This window comes from Corapipo altera, unplaced genomic scaffold (assembly GCF_003945725.1).
Source record: "Corapipo altera isolate COAL_440 unplaced genomic scaffold, ASM394572v1 53, whole genome shotgun sequence".
NCBI lineage: Eukaryota > Metazoa > Chordata > Aves > Passeriformes > Pipridae > Corapipo > Corapipo altera.
Window position 1 is genome coordinate 4174196 of NW_020884900.1, and position 27477 is coordinate 4201672.

The window sequence follows — 27477 nt, forward strand, 5'->3', positions numbered from 1 at the left end:
TACTTAAAAGCTCATACTTCTGGTGACTCAGGTCGTCATTTCAATGACAGAAACAACTTACAGCAGCAATTAACAGCAATGTGTGTGAAACTACTAATAGAAGTATTAACACTCTTAATTGCAAATAAACTGCTTTTCTCTCACTCTTGTCTCCTATAAACTGCTTGGTCTAATTAATTTTGTCTAGCTCTTCTCTGTTACTTTGTAGTTTGCTATCAAACAGCGAGAACCCTAAATTGTTTCAGTTAATTCTGATGAGAACTTAAACACTGTCCCATTTTATGTTCCTCCATTACCAGGTTATTATTTTATATTTCCATTTTGATTTTCCTTTCAATTTGAATGTTAAATGCAAAATTACCAAGAGATGTAAAAGAATAACCATAGAGAAATACTATATTGCAATAGAGTTTACTTGCTAATGCAGGCATGGAGTAGTACATAATTAATTTATAATAAAAATAAAAAAGAGATTACATAATTCATATGAGAATTACTGGATGACTGATGAAATAAATGTAAGTGTAGTGAGTAAATTATACAAACATGGTCCAAATGGTGTCTGAAAATTCTGAATTCATACTACATGAAAATACCTCATGGTGATTTATTTAACCATTCAAAGAAGGAAAGTCAGCAGTGGTTAACAAAAAAGTTATCTTTTTTGATGTCATCTGCATGCAACAGTTTGTGATTCTGTGATTATCATAACTGTTGTTAAGAACTGAGCATACAAGAACAATACCTCCACACTCATACACAGTACTTGTTTTCTCCCACTTCTTTTCTGCTGCTCACACTCGTTTCCCAGAAAACTGTTGGGCTCTTGAGTTTGGCAACTGGATAAACAGCGTTTTTCAGCAGAGACACGTACGAATAAATTGATAAATCGATGCAGGAAACGGGATCATGAGACAATGTTCAATTACTATAAAAATAACTTTATTAAAAACAATCAGCCAGAGTAGGAATATCTCTGCACTTCTCCATGTGCCAATATCCTACCGCTCCTGCAAAAGAAAAGAAAAGGAAGTGCATGAAAAAATAACTTAGTGCTCTACACAGAGCGCCGTTAATTTTTCCACACTGCTTACCCTTCTCCTCCGCTTCCAGCAATTACTGGCAGGGCACCATCTCTACCCATTCTAGGCACAGAGGACACAGAAAGATTTAGTTCACTGTCAAAAACATTGATTTTTCTATACAATTGTAATATACATCACAAGCAAGCTGTTGTCATGGAGCATTTATTGAGATACTTACCTTCTGCTTTCCAAATCCTTGCATCATTTACTGAATGGGACTTGACATCTACACAGCACCTTCAAGTAGGAAAAGGACAAAGTAACACTGATTCACTCCAGCTGCATAAACGTGGCATAGATTGGGCATTTGGAGCCTCTCCTCCTGTAGCAATATAACTTCAACACACAGTGAACAACCTCCTACTAATAAAAAACCCCCACCCCAGCAGCCTAACAATGGATGCCAAGTTCTCGTGGACATGTCCCAGTTGTACTTACTGCTTTGAAGCCTCCTTCAAGGTCCTCTCTCAACTGGAAATACGAAGTCTCACTGGCAAACCTTCTGGCAGCTGTCTCTACCACAACCTTTGACATGTGGATCTCACCTTTGTCCGGCTAGGCTTGTTTCAGTAGCATACAAGTTACTGTCTACAGATTTTTGCATCTGGTTGAACTGCAACTGAGCCCAAACAAGGCCAAACCTCAACACTGCAAGTCATCTAATTACATTAACATACCCTTGTGGTGTCGGTTTTAACAATTCCTCAAGCTCAGTGAAACATTTACCTAAATACCATATTTAAAATGCAGGTTATGAACTGACTGGGTATAAGGTCACATTTAAATACACAGCTGTCTGTTCAGTGTTGAAGCCATCCAATTACCTGTATTTCATGATAAAAAGTGTTTACCTCTGAGATACACCAGCCCTGCAGGTGCCTAGGGCACAAGCCTAATCTCAAACCAGAATGCACCATGATATGTGTACACAGAGATATAATACAGTAAAGTCCCTCTGTATGCAGATGAGATGCTGTGTCCTCAGTTGAAACCCAGCCTTGAAGCACACATCCTTTCTCCCTGAGGCGCCAAGACAGCATGAATGTTCTTGAAGCTGGCATCATCATGCAGATGAGGTTTGTACCTGGCACTAGGAGGTACACAGAAACTTACCAGGAGGTTTATACACAGCATCTCTTTTTGAGGCTTCACAAATTCTCTCCTAATCCACAGATAACACTTGGACCTTACCAGTACCCCACAATCAGCACATAACGAAACTCAGCACACATTCACCTTGGAAGAGACAGACTAATGGTTATATGTAGCATTATGGATGATTCATATTCACTTCTATGGACTGATACCTCAGTGCAACCAGTGCCTCCTCCCAACCTGGCCCCCATGAAAACAGAGAAACCCAGACCAACTCAGGCTTTCTAAACTTGTCAGTATACTGTGTTATCAATTTTTTTATTTTTTTTTTTAATTTCTGCAAGTTCCATCCCAAGTGATCAGAAAGTTCAGTTAGAGAGAGCAGCAGAAATCAAACACTGAAGAAAGTCACCAAAGTTACATATATTAACATTATTTTATCCACCCAGTTCACAGTTACTATTTTGATAAAGCATTATAGGCAATTAACCACACGTAAGTTAACCACATGGTGAGTCTTGCCTTTAAAAAAAACCACAAGTTAATTCAACCCACTTCATTGCCAATACAGAAAATGAAGATAAATTGGAAAAATGATATACCAAGAAAAGTAAAGACAGTAGCTCTGCACCAAGATGGCAGCTAGGTCACAAAACACTCAGGTAAAAATCTCTCCCTCTCAACTAAACCATATGCCTCAAACTGAACCAAGATATGAGGCAGCCTGCAACTTATTCACCAAATGCATGCTTTCATTTAAGAGGCATGTTTTCCTAAACAGGTACAACCACTGGCAGAGCTTTCTGCAGCCCCTGAGGAACCTCTGCTTCCTCTGTTACTCTTAGAGCACACAGACATCAGCTGATCCTATAAAACCTCTCTTCTGGTGCTCATGTCTCTTTTCTCCAGAGATGACAAATGACTCGTCTTCCCAGCTAAAAGAATCCAGTGGAAAGAGCTGAGGACCTCAAGCCATTTCATGCCTCAGGATACTATTGTTATTTTGCAGCATACTTAAAAAGGACAGGTATTTCATAATGTAAACAGAAAGACAAGGTCCCAAGAGCAAAGCCTTTACTGAATTTTCAAAAGGTCCCAAGAGCAAAGCCTTTACTGAATTTGAAAAGATAAAATCAGAAGAAGGTAACAGAAATTTGGGGCAGGAGGAAGAACAAAGGGATTCAAGGAGCGATGACAACGACAGCAGTAAACATTTCAAGTATCAATGCCTATCAAAATAGCCCTTCTTAGTTCTTCATTAATTTACTGAAGGAGTGCAGATGAAATATTTTAAATGTTTATGATCAATAACAATATAATTATTAGACAGATATGCTTTCATAATTCTGGGGGATGACTGTAACCTAGTAATAGCTTTTGTGCAAACAGGAGCATAAAAATATTCAGTGTGCCATATACCAGAACAAAATCAGCTTGCTTTATACTTTTAAAAAGGGATACGGGGAAAACTGAACTTTATTTTTTAAACATATATCCTTTAGAACATATACATTCTTTGCTCACGTAATTGAATGCTCATCCTCCCTTCCAGTGAGGACTGGACCATTACAGGTTTTCATAACAGATAAGAGCTGCTAAATGGTAACTAAGACAAGGACCATACATGCACACCCTGGTTATTTATTTTCATTATCTGGCTGCTGCTACAAGACATTGAGTTTCAGAGGAGAGCTCACCAGGTCCACATTTTTTGAGGTGTGCAGGAACTAATGAACTTCACCATTTTATTTTATTTCTTGCAAACAGGTAAGAATACAAGGTTTTTGCAGTCCTGCTTATCCTGCCCATCAGCAAAACCAACTTCTGCAGTTTGAAAAAAAAATCAAAATGCATCTGTCACAGTGCATGACACAAGGTCACAGAGTCCATTTGGTTAACTGGATCATGTGTTCCCAGAGCCTTAGGTACACACTATCACAATGAGGAAGGACTGAGAATCAGCACAGTGAAAATACAGTATGTACCATCCTCTCCAGTAGTAACAGTTGGTTAGAGTACAGAAAACTGAATACATTTCACATTGTAGTCCTTGCAAGGAGATATATAAATTTTAGTAGGATCCCATTCTTGAGTTACTTTATTGCTCTGCTCAATTAAATGCTATTTAACAATTCAGCACTTACAAGGTATTGTGTATCATTCATACTTCATTGATTTCAGTGAAGATTCTTCTGATTTTTTCGAGAAAAGATAAGTGGTTCTAAGGAAAAATATTAATTTTCTCTATAAGGCCTAAGTATAAAGAAGTTAAAAGTAGTGACTAACTAGACCAACCACTATATAATTTTTGTAATCCCCACATGGGCAGATTCAGGTTATCACATCAAAATTGTTTACCATTGTTAGTGGTTTAACTGCCAAGCAGCCCAAGAATGAAGACTACTTCATGCTATGACTGTATTTCCATCAAAACTGCAGCAACCCGGCTGTTACACTTTATTGAAGCATTTTACTTTCAACTGTATCCATCATAAATTAGTGTCATAGAATAAAAGATAAAGATTCTGGATCATGAGATTAGATGGTGTGGGGGAACTGCTGAAACAGTCATACTTGTTCATGTGTTGTAGCAGGTTATTCCAATACTCATTCACCGTCATGTTTCCTCCTTTAACATGCCTTAACTCTACTCATTTGCAGTGTAAGAAATTAGTAAAACAGATAGCTCCTTTTCCCAGGTACTGAACTTGCAGCTCAACACTCATTTCCAAAGATCACTCTCAGGCTCAAAGGTTGCTCTCAGGCAATGATTTTACTCTGCAGCTCGGACAACACGCATGAGGTCAGTTGGCACAACTCAGCTTTCAGCTGCTACCTGTTGCACCTAAGTGACCACATTTGCTATCAGAGATATTTGGCTTCAAAAAATTTTCCATCGGAAAAGTAAACCATTCAACCCTGAAGTGCAGTTAAACCACCTAGGTCAAAAAATGATAGTAAGCTGTACATACTTGTATCCCCACGCTATCTAATGCTAACAATACATAATTTAGTTTTTTCATTGAATAAAAGCTGTTTCTTTCAAGACATACAATCTCTCTTGTTCACATTAACATTACCAAGAGCCACCCTGCTTTCCATTGACGTGAAATTGTTGATACAACTAGTAGCTTTCCAGTTTGTAGGAACATTGAGGCAACTTTTATGTAGTTCTGTGTTGGAAATTTAAATAAAACCCCACGCATCACCACTGTTGAGACACCAGGGACCATGTAGACACGTGCACCAACACAGACCAGGTGCGCTGCCCTCCTGTGTGAGCTGTGCAATGTTCTCCCACTCATCACTGTGCTCCCTTATGAGGAACCAGGGACCACAGGCAAGGAGACAGTGAGGTCTGCACCCTCTTGAGAGGAAGAAACACTTTCTGTGTTACTGAAAGATATATTCCCCAGAGAGCCGAGGAACCTAAATGCAGAAAGCCTGACAAAATTTACTGTAACCAAGAATCTAAAGCACAGACAGATTAGAAGACCTCGCACAATGCATCTCCAGCAGATCGCATCAGAGATGGAAGTGGAATTGAGTAAGTATCAGACACAAGACTTTTTTTTATTTTTTAGTTTGAGATACTAGAAAGCATAAATCATTTCCTTATCACCAGAAATTTCATAAAACTTGAGCCACTCCTTAATCCACATTTTTAAGGACATAGTGTCCCTTGAACACGTACTTGGCTTTCATTTAATTCAATAGGAGCTGCACATGAATACATCAGAACTGTACATTAATTGCTACATTTGCAACAATTTAAAACAGATATGCCATGTTAATATGCCTGCCTTCATCTCTGCTATTCATACAAAGAAGCAGACAGTGCAAACCAACATCAGCAGCAATATCAAAGTGTCAGGTGTTCAAATTTTGCAATGCACAATACTGAATATTGTATGGAACATAAACCTGAGAATACCCAGGCGGGGAAGCGGGTGTGAGACCATGAGAGAAGTTAACACAAAAGTCAGCGTGGCACATAAACTCAATACATAACTCTTGTTCTCAAAGTACTGTGTGTGAGGACTAAGGATCTAGTAGGAAGCAGATTTCAACAGGTAATGGAAAAGCAATGCATACAGCCTTTACTGAGCTCTGGAATGGGTTGCCACGGGAGCTTGTGGGGGAAAGCACACACAAATTCATGGAGAATAGATCCCTAACAGGACAGTAAAAGTACTGGGTAGGTATGTACACTTCAATGATCCTTTATTGTCTAGTAAAAAAAAGTGGACTGACTACCCTTCTCAGCTTTCCTTGGCAAAAACTACACACTAAACTAGATGTGTAGTTAGTGTACATTTCATCTGTCCCCTGGGGCACTCCTACAGACAGATGTTCCTACCTACGCGAGATTTCAGGTTTGTCTACTGTGGAAGGAGTTCAACTTTCCCTGGCAATCCAGGTTTACATGGTTTTCAAGCAAAATTTCTGGAAGATGATTATGGAAATGGAATTTCTAAGGAAACTGAGTCCACAAATACAATGAAAACATTAGAGTGTTCCCTGAATCATGTACAAACAAAGCTAAACTCTGAAGTATCTACACATTGTTATTTTTTGTAAATGGAAAACACTCTTTGCACTAATTGCCATTATTTTCTACAGTACGGAAGTAAACTCATCAAAGAGGCTTTGCATGAGTGCCCCTAATTTGATGACTATATTGTCACCAGTATTATTATATAGAGGGTGGGGATTTGTACTTTGCATACTTGTACAGTAATGATTCCATATATGCTCAAACTTCCTGAAGTAAATCTTCACAAAGACTAGAGGAGGATTTAGGAAGCACAAGCATTTCACTTTTGAATACGATTCTGCAGCTTTATTTTTCTAGCCCACAGAAAACAACTTCAGGCCTCATTTTAGGCTGCTTTCATCATATTTTCAGGCTTGAGATGAAAGATTCCATTAACTTCTATACCACCAGGATCTGTTCCAATATTAAATAAGAATATCTGAAAGTTACTCATACGAGAGGACTACTCTGAACCAAGACTTCAGGGACTGGCTTTAGTTCAAGCCTTAAAGAGACGTCTTAAGAAAAAAGAGGAAACTAAAAGACTCGAAATAAAGGTAAAATAATTCAGCTTTGCCTCCTGGGTAACACTTTTTTGCTTCTTATGGAAAGGTTCACTGTAAGAATCCAATACATCTATATTCCTTATCCAGTTTCTTTTATGTATATGCTTGTCCTTCATCTTGTATGCCTCAAGACTGCTGCTCACTATTTAAGTTAAGCAGGAAAGCCGGGATATGTGCAGAGCCTTTAAAGTAACCATTTCCCAGTTGTGCTTGTCCACCAAGTCTGTGAAAACACCTGGCACTTTTCAAGATTCATATAAAATGAAGTGAAAACCAAAACTTCTGGAGATCACAAAACCAGTTCTCTAGAGAAAACAGTGCTCTAGGTATGACACAAGTCCAAAAGCAGAAGAAAAAATCCCTCAACCTGCTGGCTATCCTCTAGTTAATGAAGTCTGCCATGCAGTTAATACTCATCACCATATTGGTTTCTTGACAATTTATACTTAACTGGTCAGTAAAATCCCCATATTGCCATTTAAAATCGATAGACTATCAGACTCTTGTTTTTAAAACTTAAAAAAAATTAAGTAAAACTTAACATAGGGAAACAATAAAATAAAAGTATTTTTTTAATTACTTAAATAGGAATTTGCAAGCTTCTTATTATAGTGTTTTCAGTCATATTTAATGGTTTATCCAAGCTGTTTTTATACACAGGAGGCAACAGACCAGTAACTGTTAAGGACAAGTCTCAGCTTCCTCAAGGAAGTTACCTGTGCTCTCTGAAGATCACCAGCTGAGAGATGAAGTGGTGACCTGTTAAGCCTATCATTTCATTAGACTATGAATACATCAAAGAGCAGCAACTCAGCCAACAGAACTTAATATTTTCCTTTCCAAAATTGTAAGAAGCAATTATTCACTCCTGTTTTAGCTTTTTCCTAACCAAGTTAACTTATTTCACTGAATTACGGATCTTTGTCCTTTTTCTTTGACTTGAGATGAATATGTTTCTTATTATTATAAGATTGATTCATTATTGAGACGAAATGTTTCTTATTAAACCTAGTTAAATTTTATATTGTAATCAACACCAAATTCTTTAAAAATAATAACAAATTCTAATTTAAAATTTACTTTTCTTTACATGAAAATAGGCATTAACTCTACCCTAAAATCTTATATGGAATATTATTCCTCATTTGTCATGATATGGCCACATAATGTTTATGTTATGTTTCATTAAATACCAATGAAATACTAAAACATTATTATGAAGTTTTTAAGACCTATAGCAGTGGACAAGAGAAAAATTAAACCTTCATATTATTTCAAATGTAATAGATAAAAATAACAGGAGCCCAATCCAAAACCCATTGATGGAAGTCATGAGAGTCCTCCCATTAACTTCCATGTTCTTTGGTTCTTCAAGTAGCAAGACAAATATGAGAAGTGAAAGGAAGAAAAATTAAAACTTACCCATGAATTCAATTCCTAAATGGTCTGCTGTACCCACGAAAGCATGCAAAAGAAAAAAGAGAAAAGAGACGGAAATGTTAGAAACAGACTAAAATGCAAATATAACCTTTATCATCAGTGGTATCATTCAGTATTTCTGTGGAAGTGCTGCAAGACACAATGTGGGGTCAGGGGCCCGCTGGCTGGGTACTGGTCCAAATGAAAGGCACAGCCCTGCTCTTTGAAGGGCAATCCTAAGGCAAGAATTCAGGGCACTCAACTGTCACAAGAAGGGAAGTGTATTTGGGGAAGGAGAAGAACGCCTTTACTTTATATTTAACTAAGTGCCTCAAGCCAGTCACCTAAAGGGATTTCATTTTCTCATCCTCCTGAAACTCCTCTCTCAACATGCTAACTACTGCCGTTAGTTAGACAAGGTTCTTGCTTTCATTTTCTCTGACAGAGATCAAAACCTAAAGAGATGAATGGAAGGCTTTTACCGAATTTTGCAGCTCTCATCACAGCACAGCAGCCACACTTGCACCCAACGTGACTGCAGATCTGTTAAATGCTGTACAACAGAAAATCTGACTTCACAAAAGAGCAGCCAGATTCCCTACTTAGCCATGGGACAGGTATGATGCAATAATTTCAAGACATCTAGAACTGAAGCAAAAATGTTAACGCTTTTAGAATATTGACTGAATTACCACATGGACCTCTAAACATCTCAGGACCCTTTTTTCACATGAGAAATTAGGATATATGTCTTTAATGGATAGATGTTTTAGAGCGAAGGTGATTTAAATTTACATGAAACAGTCATTCAGTTTTAAGTCACTGGGAAGTATTTATAAGTTGATACACAATTAAATAATAACAAACTCTCCATCCTGCAGGGCAGGACTACAGAAAAAGTGTTAACTGACTTCTCAGAACTGAGTGTAAAAGGAGGCGTAGCTTCAAGTCCAGACTCTGGAAGGTCAGAAACTCAGAAAGGCAGCAAAATGCAGTTCTCTCCCACACTAGACTTGAAATATTTTGCTTTCCCTTGAAAGGTAACAGTTGGCTTTATAAACAACAAAGAAGGTTTGTTTTGCTTTGTTTTGTTTGGGGTTTTTCCCCCTGATAAAAATGCAGTATTTATCTTCAAAATATAATAAAAGATAAATATTTTAACTATTTTTTTTCCTTAATACAGAACAGATTAATATATGATTTTGCCAAAGTTTCCAAGCGCAATGTGTGTGGAGAGGAAAGTAGTAGGAAAAGAGCAGAGTGGGTACAAGAAAGACTGATATGTTGGCTCGTGCTTGGAGCTGAGAGGTACTATTGGGACATTTGTGAAACATTTGGTCCCATTAACTAATGTATTGCAACTTTCAAAAGTCCACTTAAGAACTAAGAACTACACAGCAAATAAAAAGGTTTTCTAAACTACACACACAGTTAAACATTTTACTTTATTGCCAACTCTGGTACCTGTGACAAGACTGTGGAATATTTGTCTTTCTGTTGAAAATGCTGGAAGTGTTTACTTTTTACAACCTTTCAATCATTCAAGGAGAAGGCATCAAGCATCAGCTCAGTTCATTTAGCATATAAATCTATATAACAGTTGCTAAACCCCATATTTATTTTCATGTAGAAGACACAATAGGCATCTCAAAAGAAAACAACATAAGATGATGCTATATAGCATAAATACCTCATTAGCATGGTGTTAGGGAAGGCATATTATGCAAATTTGGTGACACCCACATGAATCTTTCCATTTGGTATTAAATAGGTAATTAAAAATCACAGATATATGTATCCCACATTACAATCTTCTAATCTGCATTCTTGCATTCATGTGCAAATGTCATGTACAAACATCTCTAGTACGTATGACACAGAAATATAATTTTTATAAGAACATGAGATCAGATATATCAAAAGTGCATTATCAAAAGTGCATATATCACAAGTGCATTAAAAATACTGTATTCACAGAGATTTGTAGCTTGTTTTTTCGCCTCTAATTTTCTTTATCTGTGAAATCTGCAAATATTGTCTACATGCAATTCATACCTTTGCATCCGCCTGTAAATTAGATCAAAATGCAGTTGAAAACTGCTTATCTTAAAAAATGATAACAGAGATCAAAGCACCATAATCTGGTCTCCAAGGAACTAAGGATATTGACACACGAAGCAAGATCATGCAATATCATCTTTTTAAGTCTATTCAGAAGAGCTGAAAAAAACAATCCTCCTTTCCTAATTGGGCTGTACATGTTCTCTACATGTTTTCCATTTGCAGCCTGCAATCTCCGCTTTGAGTTCACCAATATGGTTGAAACCCACTTCCTCAAAGAGTGTGTGCAAAATATTCCTTTAAAAAGATGAAAAAAAGCGTTTCACTTCACAGTTGAGTGGCTCATACATAACTGAGAGTTAAGGGTATACGCAGCCTTCCTGGGAAATGTGCTCAACTGAAGAGGGTGGGAACATGTCAGGTTATTTATTTTAAATATCTCATGTGCTTGGAAAACAACTTCAGCAACCAGCATAATATATATTGCTGGCAAAGCTGATTTACCCAGATTACGATGAAAGGATGTCCAATGGGACAACTCTTTACAATAAAATATCTAGGCTGCCAATCATTAAGCTTAGTTCAACAAGCTCTGTGAGCAGCTATTTGGGAATAGAAAACAATGAAATTGTAACTCTTGCAGATGTAGCACAGGCTGGCACTGGTTATGACCATCATCGGGCCGGCCCTTGGTGAGCAAGACTCAGTCCAGAGATCACTCTCACTTGCACCTCTGTGGTGCAAATAAATGATTCTGCAAGCTCCAGTTTTGCAGATGGGTTTCCCCCTCTTAACAACAGCAAGAAACTCTGTCAGCAGGTCCATGTGAGACACAGGCATGGCACCAGGAATTACACAGCAAGGGCAATGGGGGGAAGTGAGCTGTGGTGGTGACCTGAGGCTGAACCAAATACTAAAATGTGAAGTATCAACCCTGGCATGCCATTGTGTGACAAAGAACTGTTATATTGCTACACAGCCATAATACACAAATAACAAATTGCCTGCAGAGCACTTCCCTGGACACAGCAAGTGGAATGCTAAGTAATTCACCATCAAGAAATGCCAGTTTCTTTAAGGTCTCAGTTAAAATAAATGTATATGAGAGCTATTAATGTGCTGAAGCGTGGGCGCTGCTCCACAAGATGGGGTCATTAACAAAATAACGCAACAGTATTTTATTTTTGTTATTGTGATTTCTTCTTTCTGTTTGGTATTGTTATGTTCTTAGAAACTAATATATTTTTCAGATAGGAAGATCACTCACTTTTATATTTTATTTTATGAATATTTCTGTATTTTCTTGTTGATGTGGGACAAACACTGTGCCTTATAGTCCTTGTATTATGCAGATTTGTTGCTAGTATTAAAGTTCTTTCAATTTATACTTTACAAATATATAAACACCTGGGAATACTCGATAACAAGGATGAGAAGATTAATTTGCAGTCACTGATTGATTAATATATTAGTGTTTCACAAAAAAACATACAGCCTTGTGTATGGATTGTGGTTTGCTGGAGCTTTTTTCTTAGTCATATTAACACTATCGATAGAAATATAAACTCAACATGTAAATCTAACTGATTTATAGATGAAAAGTCTTGGACGTGAAAGTCCTCATTGTAAACCACTACAGACATTTTAATCTGTTCTAAGGATAAGCTGACTTTGGCATCAAGACAGTTTTAGGAAATCAGTGCAACAGCAAAGTATTTTCCTCTGCAAATGAAATTTATCGCTTCCAATAAACTCGGAAGATTTGTTAAATTGTCCTTGGTAGATTATTGTCTTGAACACAAAATACAACATGGTAATATGCTGCAAGCTACCCTGGGACAGCTCAAGTTCTCTGAACAGATTATCTGTCTGGAAGGAACAGGACAGAGTCTAACTCCTAAGTATTAGACCAATAAAACTTGGTCAGAAATAAAGAAAAAACCTTAAATTTCAAAGACAGCTAGATTAGGATACTACCTAAAGATACCAATTGCTGCTCTCTTATTTGTTATGTTTTATTGTTTGACAGTAGGCACTTGTCAGCCTATCTGTATATTTAATGAAGTTAAAACTATAACTGGTTAAAAAAAATAAATATATATATGAAAATATAGATTTTTTTGAATCCTCAAGTCTGTTATTTTTTGGTGCTTCACTTTGCATGTGATCACATAGAGTAATGGGACAAGGGATTTCTCTATTCAGTAGGAATTGCTCCCATTTTCTCTCTACATTGTAAAAGTGACTACTAATGTTCTCAGAGGTTGGTTTATTTTTTAGTATCAAAACCAAAAAGCAACAGCATGTATTATTGTATTTTAAAAATCTCAGTTATTGAAGAACACAAAATTTGATTTTTTGCTGTTTGTTTTAGAGAAATTCTAGTAATTTGTTTCTGTCATTAATTTACACAAAAGTACTCTTCAAAACATTTAGGGGTTGGAAAACTGATTACAGCTGTTCAAGAGGATAAGAAACATAAAAGCAAGATAGTTCAACTATTGATTTTTCAAAGTATCTTCTCTGAAAGACATAACAGAAAATTCCCTCTGTCAGACCTTTAAAATTGGACCAAACTAAATCCTGAGAATGACCTTGAATCAGCTAGTACCTAGAGCCTCCTTTTACCCCCTCTGACAAAAAGGACTACTAAAATTTTCCCAGATAAAAATTTTCCTGCAATAGGTAATATGGTTCATTACACCTTAACCAGTGTAATAGTAAGCATACAGAATATATTGTTAATTTGCCCCACCTATGGCAAAACACAATAATGAAAATCATACATACACACAATCCTTACAAGACACTTGGTCTGGTTTTGACAAAATTATAAATCCCAGTTAAAGAAATGGTAACAAGGAAAGAAAGATTACTGTAAATCTATAAAATACTTTACAGTCTGCTATATTCTCAGTGTAAACAATGAGAAAAGATTTACATTCTGTAAATAACGGTATAGATACAATTAATTTTATTTTAAACCAAATTAAAGTCCTCAATCTGCAAGAACAAATATTGAAAACAATGTGTAAAGGTTAATTGCTTTATTCGTTTCTTTCTAAAGGGAAAAAAAATGCACAGGGGGAAAAAAACTAGGCTTGCTGTGAGTATTTGTACGGCTCTGAAGGGACTATAATACAGCTTCAGGACAGAATTCTGCCCCTCCCCCATCAATTCCATAACAAAAGAAAATTTGAAAAACATCCAGCAAAGCCCCTAGTTATATAAATTATACACAGTGCTGAATAATGGAACAAACTGTTGATTTTCTTTCCCTTTGAGTGATTAAAGCCTGTGGATGTGGTTTTCATCACAGAAGTGGAAACACTGTTTATAACTTCTGCAAATAAATAATAGCAACACTCCCATCTTCAGGTTCAAGAAAAGTTGGAAATTTCCACTATTTACCTCACCTGCAGCATGCAGACTCAGAGGATTAAACTTGCCTCTTTTCTATCACTTTTAAGACCTTAAACTATCATCTCTCAGCTAACAGAAGTTACTTCTCTTTGAGGCATTATGTTGGATATTAATGAAAAGAGTTTAGCCTCATGAAACAATCTCTACTGATATTAACAATATTGTAAATCAGTACAGGTTTTTACTACTATAGCTATAAATTCCGCATAACAAATATGTCTAATTTCAAATAAATGAAGAGTTTATTTAAATTACCCTATTAAGCTTACTAAACACCTAAAGAATGTGTTTAAGAATTGTATTAGATCCAGGCCAAAATGTTTAGGAACAGGTGTCAGACAAATGCAACGTTTTATTTTTCTCTGAATAACCCATTGTTGTCAGCAATGAGATGAGAGAGCAGGTAAATGTTAGTTGCTGCTATACACAGATATATTTTTGCTTATTTACTTAGCATTCATAAATCAACACAAGTGTTCAACACGTATAAAGATTTCAATTCATCCCAGAATATCATCATGTAAACAGTGTGTCCACACAGAACACTTTGTCTCCAGTCAGACAACTTGAAGATGCTTTCCTTTTTTTTTTCCCAAAAATGTAATGCTGTTTCTATGAATATTAGTAACTATATCAAATGTAAATGAAGCTGCTCCATAGACCTCATAGCTCATGGTGACAAGGTTATTTATGAAGTGTTCTCTAAATATTTGCTGAAAATGATAAACCAGTGCGATCACTCTGAGATCAACCTGCCCTAGCACAATGAGACTGTAGTAAACATTGCACATTATAGTCTGGTTACTTGATTACTGATATTAGCATAAACTATTATAACAAATGATTCTGACAGACATTCCTAGAAAAAAAAAAAATCAAGATTTCTCTGATATTATGCATTTTTCACAGATCAGTAAACCCCTGTATTAGCACTGTAATTGCAAAAACTATCATTTTGCTTTTATGTTCCTGTTCCTTACTGAAGCCTACCATCTCCTGTAAAGTTTCTTCCTCCCCCCACCTTGCCCCACCTTTATTGGCTCCATACATCACACTTATTTTATATTGCCATCCAAAAGTCCAACCTCACATACCATGTTTTCTGATAGTGCTGAGGACTACACAAAGACAAAACACCGACGCAGCTACATGACCTATGATTTTGAATTCTTTTCCCTGGCAGATATAAGTGACTAAGTTTGTCCCACAGTCACAATTGCACAGTGGGTGAATTCAGCACTGCCACAATGAGGAACCATTGGGAGAATTAGGTGATGGAGAAATATATTCTTCTATCCATTTGTGTCACCAATACAATGGTTCCTGCAGAGCCAAGACTTGCTCTGCATAAAATCCTGGTCCAGCCTCTCAAGCCTAATCCAAGTTTGCACAGTGGCATCATGCTGCCTCTGCAGATGGACTTGCCTTTATCTGCAGGAATGCTGGAGATGGGGTTGAATGCATTTATTTGCATTGAGCTTAGATGTTTTAAGTCATTAAGCACTTCCACTGAATTTCAGTAGCAATTGGCATGGTTAGTCACGCAGAGTCCTCTGAAAATGCCAACCTCTACATTGGCAAAACTGGTCCTTTCTCAACTATGTTGTGACAAGGTCTCGTACAGCTAAACAGGAGATAGGAGGGGAATCATATTTATTGCCAAAACCCAAAAGCATATTCATTACTTCCAAAACATATGGTCTGGAAAGTTTTTGGAACCATGTGTATGAATTAGATTATTTATCTTGTCATAGACACGAAAGATTTCACTTGATTGAGGTGTTCTGTGGGTAAAGAATCCTATTCTGGTTAAATGAATGATGCAAAGTGTCCATTAAGATGGAATAAGTCTATGAGTTTCTTAGAAATTACTACAGGGATTTTTTTCACTATTATTTCCAAATGGATGTTTGATAATATGGGTCTGTAAAATACAACCAGCCTCACAGAAACATTAAATGAATTGCTAATAGCTCCCTCATCTTATGAACATATGACATTTAATAAACATTTTTCATGCAAAATGTTACTTTATTTCTTCCACAGATCATTAAGCTGTCCTTCACTTGCCTGCTACAGGAAGATATTTCAGATGCAATCCTGTTTACTGCTCTCTAAAGGCACAGAAAATTTTGTAGGTTTTTGTCAATTTCTTAAAACCTAATTACTTTCTTCAACTTCAGGACGAGGAATGTACATCAATTTGTGAAAAAAATCTGCTTTATTCCCTAAAGTTCCAAGTAATTTAGTTCTACTGCAGTCAAAAAACAAAGAGGCAGCAGCAAAGTAAACGTATTTACACCAAAATTTTACAGTATTAACCAAAGCTTTTAATGGCTGTGAACTATCCACCTCCAATGACAAGAAAGTTGCCACATTTATTTATATACATACTTAGTTGCCTAGATAATTAGTCTGAGTTTTGCACAAAAGGATTTGAGGGACTCAAAGATGCTGGTTTTTATCTGTGTTGATTTGGGGAACTACATTTCTTTAGGAATCCGTTTTTGACAATAGCAACTATATTTGCTGCACAAAGAAGACACTTTCTCATGTTGTTTCACTTTAAATAACATAAGCTGTAGAAAGAGAATTACTCAAACTTACTGCAATTACACTGTGAATGTTTCCTGCACACTGTGTAAGTGGCTGCCTTACACAGCAGCATTACTGGGCCTCATTCCAGCAGTCCTGTGTTACAGGTTCAGATGACAATAAAAGAGCATAAAGTTTTAATCAAAATTTTATCAAGGTTTGTGGAATTTGCTGCCTTATGGACTCTCTGGTCTTCTGTGTAATAGGTACTCCTAATAGGAGTCTCTCAATACACCTTCCTGAACCATCACAAGTTTCACTTTAAGGCATCCAATGTTCTTCCAGATTTTACTGAGAGTCCCTTCTCTAGGAAACTGGGCATGGAAGCCCCTTTATGCCTCAGATTCAACTGCGGGCAAGCAATCCATGTATTTGCAATGCTTAAAAGGGTTTTATTTAAAAGAGGGTGTTCTCAGCTACATAGATCTGCCCTATTCAGTGAGGAAGAAGAGCAGCATCTCTTCTTGTTATTCCTTTCAGTTTCAGAAGGCCACACACCTGAAAGCTTTAAAGACTATTGCAGTGAACTTTTTGAGAAAACACAGCATTTATCCAATATCTCTTAGGATTCAAGGGAGGAAATACCAAATGCCAGTTCATAAACATAACCCCATTACTGTGCAATTCTCCCATGCCTGCAAGATGTATAGCAAGGGAATGACTCCAAATGTAGGCACGTCTCTCTTTTTTTTTCAGCGTTAATTCCCCTTAATAACTTTACAACTGAACTATAGTATTATGTTTTTTTAAAAAGAGCTGCTGCTGCATGTTTGTTTGCAAACCATGCACATACATAGCACTGCTTGCACTGCTTTTATGCAGTGTGTGGTATTAAACATTACAGGGACAAGTTCAGGTATAAGTGCTAGAAAAACTAACTTTTTTTGTTTCTTTTTGTTACCTGAAAAATTTCTATCAAAACATTTTGTGATTCCACAAAAAGCTGGTGAATATACACAGACACTTGAGGTGAATATTTTCCTATATAGTGTTTTCAGATTCAAAAAAAGTCTCCTTGAAGGACAGAACATTTCAGTACTCCAATTTGAGTGCTCTCTCCAGCCACCTACCAGATGCCTTTGCCAAACTCTGTCCTTTGAAGTTGGTGCACTGTATGAACAGTCTTAATGGAAATATAGTGGCAATTGTCAACCTATTTATGATATCAAACCCCAAACAGCAGATGGGAGCAGAAGAGCTCTGTTTTTCTCTAAATTAAAATCCTTTCCTGACATCTGAGAATGATTTGTTCAGGCTAACCAATACTAAGCCAAGACTGATGGAGAAGCACAGTGACTTGGACAACAGTTCTGCAGTGCTGGGGACAGAATTGAGGAATATTATCAAGGCACCAAGGAAACGCCTCTCTTACCTGGAGCTGTAACAGTTCAAATGGTGTCACTTCTATTTGACCGTGAGTGTGGGCACACATGTCCTGACAACATCAGACCAACTCGTGTTTATGAACCCACAGACAGTAGTATTAACAGTATTAACAAATAATTCCTCATACCATGCAGTCAGATATACAACATGCAATTGCAATCATGGGTTTTTTCCATGCCTATGCTGCCTTATTTATGGAAAGTTTATGGAAATGGATTCTGCTTAGAAACCACTAGCTAACAACGTAAACAAACAAGTAGCAGCAAAAACGAACGGCAAGAAATGACCATCAGATCCTCCTCAAAGAGTCTGAGCATCTTGTGTTATTTTAGATACAAGCCATGAATTCATGACTTCTGATACGTAGGTAACAATAGGAAAGTTACTTAACTGCTTTTGTGTGTGAAAACTGTAAGTGTTCAAATTCTTTACTACTATAAATACATTAGAACATTAACTGCTATAAATACCCACAACAAAGATGGTCTAAAAACGATAATGTTTGAGATGAATGACTCATCCATGAGATTTGAAGCAGGCAGGGTTATGATAAAAAGAATCATTAGCAGCCATCGCCAGCAATAAAAAATAGTAATATTAGAACAAAACTGTATGATGTGCACACAATCCAGAATCACCGACAGCGAGAGCAACAAAATTAAAGCTGCTGTTTGCCCTCATTTGTATATGGTGATACACTGCAATTAATTGCTATGAATATAATGTGAGAACAGTGCCAAAGGGTCCCATACATAGAAATATTAAACTCATGGAGGGTAATCGCTCTGTCAGAGTCATTCAAATAAATGAATTGTTTGTGCACAGATCAGATGTGAACCAAAGCGACCAGAATGATACCTACATGGTGACACCTGCAGCACTGGCATCTTACATCTGCCCCTCGAGCCAATTCACAATTACTGCAAACCAGCCCCCCCCCGCCCCTGAACAGCATATGACAAAAAGAGGAATAAAAAGGAGGAGAATTTGTTCTATGACCTTCACAAACACAAACCATTATTTAAAAGCTAGGCACAGGGATTTAGATGAATGTGGAGCTAGTTTGTCAAAAGACTTCACAGAAAAAGGCAATAGCCAGTAGGTAAGATTGGAAGAGCCACTATGGCCTGTCCTTTATGAGACACCTCAGTGACCCCTGTGCTTTGGATTACCAAAGTGCACTTGTTTTCTTTATTCCTGTTTCATCTCCTTTACACAAACATTCAGGGGCCTCAAAAGAATTTAACAGTCCCCAAAAGATCTCAGAGAACATTGCCCCACATCAAAAATCTTTTTCCTTCCAGGTTTGAGATAAAATTGTATCTTACACTGAATTAGATCTTAACGGTATTGAGGAATTCAGTGTTTCCCATATAAGACATTACTACCAGGGCATAAAGTATTTTGACAAACAAAAACATGGCAAAAGGAAGGTCTATATTCTTTTCCACTACAACAAACCAGATATGCTGGTAAGTAAACTAGTTCTGTGATGGCCTAGAGAATGGAAATAAAATAAAGTAATATTATAACCTGCTTAGATTTGTGGGGGTTTCATTTGTTTGCTTTGTCTTGTCATTGTTGTTGGGGTTTTTTGTGTGTGTTTGGTTACGGTTTTTTGTCTGTTTGTTTGGGGTTTTTTGTTTGTTTCAAAACCCTAGGACTTTGCTCAGAGCAAAGCTGTGAGTTGAAGTCAAAACTTCTTACTCCTCCAGGGGCTATTCAACTTTTACAAATCACCGAGTTAGAAAGAAGAGCTCTCCTTTTCCATGCTTGGCTCCACCTCTCCACGTTACTTCACACCCTGAGCAACTCTCAAGCTCTGCAAACAGGGGAGCCAGCACAGCAGGTCCTGTGCTGCTGGGCAGGTGTGGCTCTGTGAGTACTGACCCAGCACAATTGTGATTCAAGAGCAGGGTAAACACTGGCATATCCACTCCTCAGAGGGCAAGGAAACACCTAGGCAGGGTTAAAATATATGTACTTTTCCTGTACTGCCCAGAGCTTCGTATCTCTAAAACTTAAATACAACCCAAATAGAGAAAACATCTGAGTTTTTTTTTCCTTATTATTGGTGGATTAGAACCAGGAGTATGGAAATCACCTTTACATGAGAGTTAAATGAACTCTGAACCAAGGTTCAGAGAGCAAAATGAGTGAACACTACTACAGCTTCAACTTACAAAGACTTTCCACAACGTGCTTCTCAGATGAAATAGGGTTTCCGCCCTTAAAACGTACTAGTATGAGAAATTACAAGTGTATATGATCACAAAGCAAGAACTATTGTATCTCACATGTAAACTCCAATCAAATCTCTAAAAACAGCTACAAGCTATTTCTAGCAGAAATACACGATATTGTATGGAAAGATCTTATCTTTTTAGCAAGTCATAAAACTGAAGATGCACATGACCCAATAAGAAGAAAATTATTTCAGATTACAAGACCAATACATAATACATCAGCATTTCAGAAGGACAGCAAACAGTCCTGTTACCTGTACACATTTTCATTTTATTTTTGATAAATGAAACTGCATTGTGAATTCATTCATTTACAAATACAGCTACATTGGCCACAGCAAGGTGGGGAAATCTCCGGGTTATCAAACGGACTTGTATTTTATCTGCCAACACAGCCTGCTAAATTGAGGCAAAAATTGGCAAGTCACCTCACAACTGACAGGACCGTGGTTACTGGGCTGGGAGTCTCCATGAAAAATTCCATTTTTGCAGTGGCAATATTACAGAGGAAATAGTTATAAATGTGTCAGACACACTGTAATATGCTCACAAAGCTCAATACATTTGAAGGCAAAAAAAGAGACAAAGCCACACTTCTATTGTGATTTACACTTGTGGGTCAGAATTTCAAATAAGATCAGCTAGGAAAATTAACCTGAGAGATGGTGAAAAGGTGCTGAAGCTGAGCAGCAAAATTTTCCAGTCTCTGCTCCAAACCCCACTGAACTAGAATTGCTGCTGACCTGAGATGAAAATTGTGATTTCACAGCAAACTTTGGCAAGTTGAGTCTGTTAAACTGAGCATCATATTTTTTTTTTTTAATTTATTGTATTTTGCCTGTATATTGTTTCAAAACCGGGAAGTCCAGCTATCACCTCTTTTTCCTCCACCAGCACATCTATTTTACTGTTATGCTCCTGGCAGGATTGAGAAGGAGATTTAAAGGGGTTGTATTCAGTACGAAAGACAAGTTCCCTTCCAATGGCATGAAGATGCCCGGCAGAGTAAATCCCACATATATCACTCTACCCAAACTCATTAATCAGACTATGAAGGTACTTTTCCTTTGGAACATGTCTAGGTCAGTAAACTGCAGAAGAGAGACATCTAGAATATGCTTCTAATCCAAATCCTCTCTTTTCCAGAACAGTTAAAGAAGGGGAAATATTGCTCTTCAGAGGAGCTTTAAGGCTCTGGCAGAATATTATCTGTATTTTCTGAGACTCTGCCTGCAGATCTTCCCAGTCAGCTGTTCCATTTACTGCATTTACCAAAAGCAGTCTTTTTCCCTAAAATGCTGTACAGACTAACAATCTGATCCTGCTGCTTCCTCAGTCCATTACACCAAATGTGGTCTGAAATCTGTGTTAAAGAAGGGACCATATTGCTCCTTGAGCTGACAGCAGCAGCAGAAACAGGTATTTACATTTCAGAGTAGCTTTACAAATGATATCAATGAAAAAGTACTTCCTACTATTGCTATAAAACCATTAGCTCTACCAAGGTATACAAATTATCTGTATACTAAGGTATACAGATAAAACCAAATTTTTTTTGTCCAGACAGGTTTATGAAGAATTCAGTAGCTGGATATATCAGAAAACACTGTCAGCAGCAGTAACATTGTTTCCTCAAAGGAAATCAGTTGTCCATTGCATGCTGCTGTCTTCTTTTTTTTCCTGCAGCTGTGCACTACATATAACTAACTTCCAAGAATATTTTAAGCCTGAAAACCAGCTGTCTCTATTTTTCATTTGCCAAATGTACTTTCCATTAAGGAGTAGAGATTTTCTTCCCTTAAATAAAACATGAGAGCCTAACACCTGATTAAAAATCTAAGCATACAAAACCCCAATACCTTTACATTTGCAAAACAAAGCTGAAATCACTTTCAAAATGGGAACCAGTCATCTTCAGCTCATACGTCTTAAGCCCTCCTGAAAATTTAATTTCTTTGGGGTAACACCTACACTGTGAGAGAGATAAGTGACTCTTGCACCTGGTCTCACCTTCACACATTCAGCTACTCTGCAGGAGGATGTACACCTGCATGTAGTAATTGGTGCATGGAAAAACAGTCACGAGTTGCAGTCTAGGAACATCTTGTGGTCTTGCAACTGGTTCTTCCAAGATATTGCTACTACTGCTCATGCTAGGTAGTGAAGGTAAGCTTTGAGACACCTACATTTTCTATGAGATATCCATCTTTATCTACTCCTACTCTTGTCAAACAGTGGCATTAGCAGAAAACTAGCAGGGCACCAACAGCTGGAATCTGTACTCACAGGGGAAATTTCCTTGGAGATCCAGCAAAAAGCAGCTAATCTGAGCCACATGTACTACTCTACTATTACGTTGAGCAGCTGAGGCCTTGAACACATCTTAAGCTCCAAGGTGCAGAACCTGATTTTTCGAACATGTAAGAATTTTCCTTTGATTTTCAGTCTAAATTCATCCTGCACTAACTTAAACCCATTCATTCTTGCACCAACATTATCTTTCAGCTTCAATCATTCTTATATTTCCTTTATATTTATCCACTTGGCGTATTTATAGACCCAATGACATCTCTCTGACATATTTCCCAGGCCATCATTCTATATAGCTGTAATTTCCTGACAGACATTGGAACATCCATCAATTACTGTACTGGATCAGCAATATATTCACTCAAACAATGAGTTTTTAAAAAAACTGATCACTGCTTCTACCATCACTCTCTACATTCCTATAAAAGTTAGCATATTAAAACAGCACAAAATATACCACATACCTACTGGTGCTGCCAGAATCACCAGAAACAAAGCAAAAAACCACCTACTATTAAGCAAGAATAAAAGAGGTAAAAAGCTATGACTATTGCCTTTGAGTCAGACTCCTCATGGGAGAGAACACGATCTGCCTTCCATTTCACTCTAACAGGTGCAGGAAGGATGGTGCTGGCTGCCATGGCTGCTTGTTCTGAGAAAACTCTGAGAAAACTGCTCCAATGAATATGGAGATTTTCCTTAAATCCCTTTTGCCTGTGAAGGAAATTCTTGTCCCACTAACTGGATTTTATCTAGAATTATAAACTGGAGGGAATTTAACAGAGAAAATGTGTTCTCATCATATCTGTGTGACAACTTACAGATAAAATAAATCAAAACAGTTCAAGATCTAACTCTCTTCCATAAACAATTTTTGCACTGAGGAACGATTTTTAGAATAAAAAATATTTTGGTTTTAGAAAGGAATAAAAAAATTCAAGTCAGAGATTCTAAGATAGCATTTCTAAAAGCAACTTTTACGAAATCATGTTGTGATAATTACAGATTACGTATACATACAGTCATATAAGAAATACAGTTGTATGGTGTGTCTTTCTCTGTCTTTTGTGTAGGTGCTAAACATTGCTGCACAAGACCATTATAAATACCTTTTTATTTCTTTTATTTATTATTTTTGCTAATGCTGTTTAGATTGTTTGGACAACTTAAAATGGAAATTCTGATGTCTTGTTGACTTCTCTCTCCTGTTCAGTATGCCATTTAAGCAAGTTTAAATACATGCAGAGTAATTACACAGGAGTTGTTAAATATTTGCCTACCAACTGTCACAGTACCTGAAGAAATGCTTGTTGAAGAATTATTAAGATTTGAAGCGTGCACCATGAACCTTATTTCTGGAAAGTAATCTCAGTCAGTGGTAGAGTCATACTCTAATCTCTAATATAAGTGTCTGAAGATGGAGATGACAAATGTCATTAAAAAAAAAGGCATGCAGCCCTAGTCTGAGTTCAAGTCAGTGTCACTGTGATGGGGTCTGATTAGCTGCTCTGCAACTGCACATTTTCATTTTCTTACAGTCCATTAAGCTGCTTTTAACAAAATTAAACACACTGCAGGGCAAAATAACCAAGTAAACCAAAACAAAACACTTATACTGTTTACGAACATTTTCTTAAGAAATTGCCATTTTGAGGATAAATGTTTCTCTCTTGAGCAAACTAGAGACCATTCTTCCCAGTCCTCCCCTTTGGACATGCACATAACTGGGATGGGGGAGAGCAGGGTATTTTGTTTCTATGAAATGCGTTCACCAAAAATACATCTCATCTAAATGGACATTACTAAATGAAATCTCTACCATAACAAGGGAAAAGTAACACAACAATAATAATACAAATCAGACTCCACTATGATGAGTAAGATAAATTAGATTAATTAGCACACATCTCAGCTAAGTTAATGTTACAACTTTATATACCATTTGTTGCTTTTCATAGGTTGTGCTTATTTCTGCTTTCCCTGTCCATAGCCATAAAATGCAATGCATATTAGGTCAAAGAACTATTTGCAGGAAACTATTGGGAATGAACCAAACCTTTTTACCAGCATTCGAGAGGATCATAAAGGAGGTTAGCTACTCAATTATATAAATAAGGTCTATTTATATCCTTCACCTGCCATTTGAAGGTGGCAGACAGGGATAGCCCGTGTATCTGGATGTGACCTTCTGTTCTAGTTAGAACAGCTGGGACGGATTCATCATTGGATGGGTGTAGCCCAAACTGTGTATTCTATAGCCCTCCATGCCATTTCCCAGAAACTGTTGTCAGTAGAGGCCTGCGAGGTGCCTCCCCCCCATGCTCCTGTCCTCATGCCCTTTTGTGGAATTCCCTGACTGAGCACCCTCACACCCTTTTATGGAATTCCCCACTCTGAGGGAAGGACTGAACATCCTTTTATGGAATTCCCCACTCTGGGGGAGGGGCTAAGCATTGCTGCCTGAGCTGGAGAATATATAAACCTGGAGTTTCAGAACCTTGCACTCTCTCCACTCGTGGGATCCAGAGGAGGACTGCAGCTCATCGCTCTCAGCTCATCGCTCTCAACCAGACTGCAGCTCATCGCTCTTGGCCAGACTGCAGCTCACCACCACCCTCGGCTGGACTACAATCACCACTTTTAGCTGGACTGCAGCAGCTCTCCCACCAGCAGGTTTTTCCCCTCTCCCTTTGCTTTGGACTCAGGGGGGGGCCCAGGGAGCACTGTTTTGTTTGTGCCCTGGGGTGCCAGGTTGTACATTTGGGTTTTGTGGGTTGATACCAATTGCTTGTCTGTGTAGTTGTGCTTATTGTATTATTTTATTAAATTGTTATTCTGACTTACAATCTCTCTTTTGAGTTGAGTTCATTTCCCCTGCTGGTTAACTTTTAAACCAGCACACCTTCCATATGTCTTACCAGTAAATGTATATTTTATTAAGTCACTGGTACCAGCGAGTTTTCTTCTCTTTTTATCAGAAATGGTATTTATAATATACCTAATGGATGTGCAGGATGTGCCACCAAGTCAGGACATTTCAACCATTTTGATGGGTATTTGTAGTCTTTAAAAATGACAGTGTACCATCACTGAGGGATGAAGCACTGGCTAAAGGTTTTGCCTAAGCAGCTCTGGAAGACTGAGGTCCTCAAGCTCCATGGCAGAGTTCCTTTGCAGCACAGTGTCCATTACATCCATGATAAACCAGTGCCAAAGAACTTATACTCCAATCCATTTATTTTTGTCCTCTTTGCAATAAATTTCTCTGACATAACTGATACATAAATTTGAGGCCTTTGTGTCTCATGAACTAACCTGAGACTATGATGGCATTTTCACAGGCCTCTCAAAGTTTTTTAGCGTGTGTGTGGTCTGGACAGGGTATTTATACTGCTTCTCAAAGAATACAAACCCAGAGTGACAAAGCTTAGAGATGCCAGCATGGACTGTGCTTACATAAGGTGACAGCCAACAAAATGGTGCCACACTGAAATAATTTTAATTCCAAATTGTTCCAAGGATTTATAATGAATTCATACAAAAAAATCTGGGATTGAGGGTCAGATTCTTCAGGCTCTGTTCTTCCTCAGTGCTTCTTCCCTTCCACCTTCTCCTATTTATTTTTGTATAAAAAAACCCACACTGGAATATGACTTCCCACTTTTTTACACATGCTAGCAAAAGAAACATGGCAGTGGTGTTTTAAATGTCTGCAAAAGTTCCAGCGTCAGGATGCTCTGTGCTGCCACAAACTCACCTCTTTGAGTAATCAAAGTGGAACAGTAAACAAGCTAAACATGAAAATGGGCACCACACCTTGTGCCTTGCCTTGTGAGACACTGTCCCACTCTTACTTTGAATATTATGAAAGGAAAACCAGGAGGCACTCAGCAACACTCAGCAGAACGTGCCAGTCCAAGTAGATAAAGTGCATCACATTTGTATGTGCTGGTCCTTCACTTTAAGGTAGTGTTTAATGTAACTGGAAAAGATGCTTTTATGATTGTGATGGAAAGATAAAATTTTTGTAGTTTTTCTGGATTGCACTTTACTGTTAAATTGTGTATTTGAGTGCATTTTCATCTTAGAAAATATAGGCTGACTGCCTATATTTTTTTCTCAAGTTATGGCACGAAGAAATATAATTTGCCTTTTAATAGAAATGTCAAGGACCTATTCTCTCCAATTTACTATATAGATTTTTAAATCCCATACAAAAATGTTGGGAGTTTAATTGGAAAAGACAGCATGACAGCATAATTTTTTACAACTGTTTACAATTATTACAATAGTAGCCTCCACAGAGCTCTCAGCGATTTTTCAAGAGCATTTACAAGCATAAAGTATGTGTTAGAAAAAAAAAATAGTAATTTGTTACAGCTGTGCAAAGTGAATTAAGGAAATCCATCAGCAGTCACACAGATATTTAGAAAAGGGGGATATTTAGCCCATCTGAGAGCACAACTGTAAGATTTGGTGACGCTAATAGGGTTTTTTTTAACGGCTAGATTAAATAAAGTATTCTATTTCAGCTTCAGATATATGGCACATAAGAAATAGGTCAGAAAAGTATTCTGGTTGTTTTTACACGTAAGGGGAGAGTGAGGTCGATATGATAGAGTATGGGCCTAGGAAAAAATGGTATTAGTGGTGAAGTTGTGAAAAACTTCCATGTTTGATGTGTCCTGCTCAGACAACAGAATTTGCTCATTCTTTTGCAACCATAATTGTATTAAATATATCTGAGTATTACC

At 37.4% G+C, this 27477-nt stretch overlaps 1 protein-coding gene across 1 annotated transcript in view; it reads right to left on the minus strand.

Moving 5' to 3' along the window:
* Window positions 1-27477, minus strand: part of NRG3 (neuregulin 3) — a 362476-nt gene that overhangs the window by 58997 nt on the left and 276002 nt on the right. The window contains exon 5 of the mRNA XM_027649690.1: window positions 8706-8732. Within this exon, the coding sequence (XP_027505491.1) occupies window positions 8706-8732 (27 nt within the window). The remainder of the gene's footprint in view (window positions 1-8705; window positions 8733-27477) is intronic.